Source organism: Hippocampus comes, unplaced genomic scaffold, assembly GCF_001891065.2.
Source record: "Hippocampus comes isolate QL1 unplaced genomic scaffold, H_comes_QL1_v1.1 scaffold384, whole genome shotgun sequence".
Classification (NCBI taxonomy): Eukaryota; Metazoa; Chordata; class Actinopteri; order Syngnathiformes; family Syngnathidae; genus Hippocampus; species Hippocampus comes.
Window position 1 is genome coordinate 530,209 of NW_017805700.1, and position 6,299 is coordinate 536,507.

At 42.2% G+C, this 6,299-nt stretch overlaps 1 protein-coding gene across 2 annotated transcripts in view; it reads left to right on the forward strand.

The window, feature by feature from the left end:
* The window catches only part of pde4dip (phosphodiesterase 4D interacting protein), a 151,206-nt gene that overhangs the window by 41,854 nt on the left and 103,053 nt on the right, over nucleotides 1–6,299 (forward strand). For both annotated transcript variants that reach the window (XM_019882631.1, XM_019882630.1), the window contains 3 exons: nucleotides 963–1,080; nucleotides 1,185–1,288; nucleotides 2,155–2,269. In XM_019882631.1, the coding sequence (XP_019738190.1) occupies nucleotides 963–1,080; nucleotides 1,185–1,288; nucleotides 2,155–2,269 (337 nt within the window). The remainder of the gene's footprint in view (nucleotides 1–962; nucleotides 1,081–1,184; nucleotides 1,289–2,154; nucleotides 2,270–6,299) is intronic.

Consider the following 6,299-nt stretch of genomic DNA (forward strand, 5'->3'; position numbering starts at 1 on the left):
TATATATGGGTTATGAATGTATTTTATTATATAAAGTGGATGTCTATTTACAGTATATACAACAATATACAGTTTCATGAGGTAGAATACTTTATTTTCTCTTCATTTTAAGCTTTTTAGCAAGCGCTAAAAGCTTATTGGTCCTCTCCGTCTTTTTCCACTCTCTTTTTAGCCAACTCCTCTTGTTTTTACACATGCTCCAGGCTGTCGAAAAGCGCTTGAGATCGAGTAGTTACTTTTCAGTAGAAATGTCTGTTTTCGGTGTTTCACCGAGGTTGTGTGACTCTGTAAAGCTCTCCATCCTCTCGATCCGTATAGAATGACATCGTCACACACTGTACACAGAGCTTTACCGGTGACATCGAGCTTTTTCACGAAATCCGACACAAGCACAATGGTTCCTCTTTACTGTTTCCTACTAGGGACACCGTCAGCTTACTATCCAACCAGTCCCATCGAAACGTGTTTTTCAGATCCGCATCTATCTGACGCACTTTAGCTTTGTCACGAGTCTCGATAACATTCGGCATTCGCGAGAAAGGGGTTTAGGAAGGCGAACACGGATTGGTTGTGATTTGCATTTGCCGATATAGCGACAACAAGTAAGACATCATACACGTCCAATCGCAGGGCTGCTTACAATCGGAAGATGGAAAGACTGATCGGGTGAGCTCGTGAAAACTAGACGATAAGGTACCTGACCCACCCTAAAATTTTCTCAACGGATTTAGACGATTCACAAAAATGATCAATTTAAGAAATAAAACGGCGGATTTCCACGTATCCGCGGAAAATTGCCATCCCTGAGTTAAAGCTGATCGGAAAATTGATAAATGGATGGATTTATTTTTACGTGTTCTTCAATGTAGATATGAAATCTTGTTTTTTGTGTGTTCAATTCATTAGTTTGGGTCTTTAGCTATTATTTTCCTTAGTATGATTTTGTTTTTGTAACACTGCAGAATTGCCACAGAGAATCTGTCACCTGAAGAGAAGTTTACAAGCCATTCGCCTAAATGTCAAAAGGACATCAGCCCAATGCAGGAAATTCTTCAAACCAAAGTGGAGCTGTTACCAGAGGTACACACTGATGTCTTGCACAGGATGACTTCACTGTTAGTAATCAGAACCAGACACTGTTTGCTATTCATCTCCCACCATTTTCGTGTTTCTGTTGAGTTCAGGAGGCCCAACCGGCAAGAGACAAGGCTGATCATATGGCTTTGCTCGCATACTCTGAGACCAAACACTGCCAGGCTCAGGAGAGTTTATATGATGACAAAGACAGGTGATGTCACTAAGTTGCTTATGCACAAAGCAAAATTAGAATGGGCTTTAAAATACGCACATACATGCAAATGCACACATGCACGTACACATACACACACGCGTCTAGAATATGCTCACATTATTTATAAATTTGTTCTGTAAAAGTTGTACACTAACGGTATATGTGTATGTTCTTGTAACGTGTTAGTTAGGAGGACTACACATAACGTAGGGTTGTTATGTATGATATCAACTCGTTTATTAATTCATAGAATCATTGAAAGCAGTGATATGAGACTTTTAAGTTGGCCCCTAACTGCTCAATTTGTGCTCATCGTGAAATGTGCTGGGAGCTCCATTTGCTTCTATGCCAAACAAATCTGCTTCAAGTTCACTGTCTCATACCTGTCAACTTTTCGGAGCGCCAACCTGTATAAACTACCAAAAAAATCCTTATAAAAAGCAAACAATCCTTATAACATACCAAAGCATTTTATATGTCAAAATAACGGCAGAAAAAAACCCACGAAATATGAATGATATATTTGTTTCCTTGTAGAACTTGCTTGTACACTACTGAAGTATGCAATGAATACTCTGCTGTTTTCAACTAGGAACCACGTGATTTACTGGAAAGTTACCGGAAATGAAAACATTCGAGTAGACTAGCACCATTCTGGGCAAAAGCAAACCTGTTAGGGAAAAAAAAAAAAAAAAAAAATTTTCAGAATCCGTATGATTTGTGCAATATGGCCATATACGTAAGATTCACCACAAAATCCGTATGAACTATGGCTAAACCGTATGAGTTGAGGTATGCTGTCTGCTTGTAAAATCTCAAAATTAAGTAGCATTTTAACCACTACATGAGTGATTGTCCTTCAGGTTGATTGATGGTCTGGTGCAGAAGAACCAATCGCTCAGCCTGCAGGTTGAACAGCTTGAGGTCAAAGTTCAAGACCTTTTTGCTTCCCTCCTAAAGAAAGAAGAACAAATTGAGGTTTGTGTGCTCCATTCATGTGTACTGATTGTGTTTTGGGGTGTCATGGAAAGAAAAAAAAAATCACATTCGGCCCCACCACTTCCAAGCTTTAAATTGCAAATACTGTTTTCTCTGGCCCCAGTCAGTCCTTGGCCCTTCAAATGATCATCACTTTTCTGTCCCTTACACTGCCATTCGCCCCATCTCAACTTTCAAATCTAAACACTCCACAAAAGCCCATCCAATTTCAGCCTACATTTCACAGCTCATAGTGAGGTTAGAGAATGCTGAGTATGACAATCACATGATATTTTACACTGTTTATAGTCAGTCATTGCACCCTCAGAACATGGAGAAACATCCCCACCTACTGGGAAACACCAGTCAACGGAATGCAGCAGCTCCCTTTTCTAAATGATTCGTTGCGTGTGGAAAGGCCTGGTTATTTTTAACTTTCATTCGTATGATTGCAAGGACTCGTTTTACTCTAATTTAGAGCCAAAGTAATTTTTAGGATTCTATATCGCATGTCCGATTGTGTGGGATTAACTCTCAATTTATCTGAAATTAATGAGGGAAGTCTTTAATAAGGATGACAAAAATAGTGCGAAGTTAAATAAAAAGTATTTCATAAGTGGGATACATGTATTTATGTGAGATAAAGGTATTTAATAATATTTTAAATTCATGACGGAATTCTTAAATAAGAATGATTAAAATATTATAATGTGAGATTGAAAAGCATTTAATAATCTGTCAATGTACTTGAAATTGATGAGGTTCCAGTGGTTCTTAACCTGGGTTAAATCGAACCCTAGGGGTTCGGTGAATCGGTCTCAGGGGTTTGACAGAGCCTCTACCATACAACAAAAACAAATTAGACTTATGTCTTGAATTTGTATTTACTTTTTTCTGTTTTTAATATATGCATTTTTTAATGTCTTGAATTTGTAAAAAATCCGATTTTTATTTTTCACTAAAGAAGGGTTTGGTGAACTGGTTGGGTTTGGTCCCTGTAACAAGGTTAAGAACCACTGTTCTAATCTGAATGGCTAACAGTGTTCTCTCTATCCCCCTAGTGGCTAATCCTAAAATACCTACAGTATTCTAATGCACGAGCCCAGGGGTCGGCAACCCAAAATGTTGAAAGACCCATACAGGACAAAAAAACAAACAAAACTAACAAATATGTCTGCAGCTGCAAAAAAATAAAAGCCTTCTATAAAACTTACAATGAAGGAAACACATGCTGTATGTATGTAGGAGACTGGACTGTCTCAGAATTGTTAATGTTATTCATTCCTTTGTTGTGTATTCACAAACGCCCCCATAAAATGTATTTTGTGATTTCCTTGATTGATTTTCTGTTTTGGTGCATTATTTTCACTTTTCTTAGTGTCATTGAAGAGATTATTCATTTCCGTTTTTCGGAGGCTCTGTATTTGAACGCCTCTTGAGTCGAAAGAGAGAAGAGAAGGCACGGAGTTGGACGTAGTCACGTCTGTGTTTGTCGAGACGGTTAAAAGCATAAATAAAGTGTACGTTTGTCAGAGATTTTCTCGGACAAAGTTAAAGAAATGACTCGGCACACAGGAAAATTGTCTTCAATATCGGCGGGAGCGGATCTCCGAGAGCGAACGACGGTAGTTGCTTCGATGATCAAACACTCTCTAGCTCCCTTCCCGCCAATTACGACTTTTATTGTAACATACAAGGAAAACACTGCCCCCAACATTTGCATACCGCACCCCCGGTCCGGCCCCTCGGTGGTGATTGGTTACCTGAGTTTAAGCTTTGAACCACCGGTACATTGGTGCCTTTCTGTCTGGTCTACACTGTATCAACATATCGCAGACTTTGCGGACGACAAATGTCGCCTGGGCGCGACGGGTGTTCTCAAATCGTCTTTTGTTGTTCAACCGCTGTTCCCAAATTACTCGTTCCCCCTTTGTGACCGGATCTGGCACTCTCTCCTCTGATCGCCCACCCGCCTTGATGTGTTAATTGTGGTGTGGGCTGCAACAGCCCTCCGCCCAAATGGCCGGCACCTTCTGAACAGGAATTTGGGGGTGCTAATTACGCACCCAGACGCTTCGACGTGCCCAGATCAAATGAAACTTTAAACATGATACAATTTCGCTCATAGATTCCTCTAACATTCCCTCCTCTGTATCATAATTAAAGTTTCGTCAAACGCCCAGGTGACATTGATATGCAATTGCACGGGTGGGAGGAAAAACTGTCCTGAAGTTGCTCCGATGATCACACTCTCGAGCTCCCTTCCCGCCAATTCCGACTTTTATTGTAACATACAAGGAAAACACTGCCCCCGACATTTGCATACCGCACCCCCGGTCCGGCCCCTCGGTGGTGATTGGTTACCTGTTTTTTAAACTTGAACCACCAGTACGTTGGCGCCTTTTCTGTCTGGTCTACATTGAATTAACATGTTGCAGACTTTGCGGACGACAAATGTCGCCTGGGCGCGACGGGTGTTCTCAACTCGTCTTTTGTTGTTCAACCGCTGTTCCCAAATTATTCATTCCCCTTTTGTGACCGAGTTTCGCCCCCTCCCCTGTGATTGCCCACCTGCATTGACGTGCTAATTGTGGACTTCAACAGCCCTCCGGCCAGGTGGCCGGCGCCTTTGTGCACAGGCATTTGGAAGTGCTGGATACGCGCCCAAACGTTTAGATGTGTCCAAATTAAATGAAACTTTAAACATGATACAATTTTGCTCATAAATTCCTCTAACATTCCCTCCTCTGTATCATAATTAAAGTTTCGTGAAACGCCCAGGTGACATTGATATGCAATTGCACGGGTGGGAGGAAAAACTGTCCTGAGGGAAAAGGGGGTGTAACAAGATTAGGACAGAAAACCCTTCCCGGGCAATGGCTGCACACAGTAAATGAAAATCGAATCTAACCTAAACACACAGTAAATGGAAATCAAAAATCTAATCTAACTAACTACTAACTACTATATACAAAGTAAGCCAACCCAAGAACATCAAACACTCACATCTGCAATGCTTTTCTGTGAAGTCGTCATACAGGCTTACATAAGGCTACAGTAAATCAATCATCGTCACAATCATTGTTAAAATAATCTTCATCAGAATCCGTGTGCACCTGTTGGTACTCCGACATGGCCACTGTCAGCTGAGCCGCCACTTCACTTTGATAGCATCCATGAATTTGGCAGCACAGCCTCTGACCAGCAGGATCCCGCAAGCGACACGAAAACAGGAAAATAAAGATATACCAACAATCGTCTCCTGCCTCCAGACGTCTAATCCCATGAGGCAAGTCACTCCTTTCGTGGGCCTATGTGCCCACCGTGACTGCTCTAAGGCCCATGAAGATGATGCCGATGCCGATGATGCTGATGATGCATAGGCAACGCTTGACTGCCCTTCCTGTGGTCTTTCTTGAGAGGGGTGTGTTTACCACGGAAAACCCTCTCTCCCACTGTGGTCTTTCGGCGGTACGCAAGGTCAGCGCACTTGGACTTAGGTGCTGATTCTCCTTCCTGGGACTGGCGTCGCTAGGCCCCTCAACCTTGAACCAAAGGAGCTTGTACTGCGACTGGTGGATCCAGCCATCGCGTCCTTCCACCTTGACCGCAGTTGTTGTTGCTGCAATCACTTGGGAGGGGCCATTCCAGCGTTCACTGTCCCAGAGAAGTCTTTTCAGCACCTTGAGGAAATTCTGATCACCACTCCGGACCTGGCGAGTCTGTGGAGCAGAACACCCTGGCAAGTCATTGTGCCTATGCATCTCTTTCTGATCAAATAGTCTTTTAGTCTCTCTCATTGTCTTAATGAGCCTGGCTTTGACAGTTCCGTTAGTGCGTTCCACAAATCCAACCGATTGCAGGTGGTACGCACAGTGTCGCTTCAAATCAATGTCCAACAATTCTCCCAATGCTTTCACAGTTCCCGAATCATCGCGAGCGCTCGAAGACAGTTCAACCCATTTTGAAAACACATTAACAATGACAAGACAGTATCGTTTCCCTTGTGTTTTGTTCAAACAGATTACAC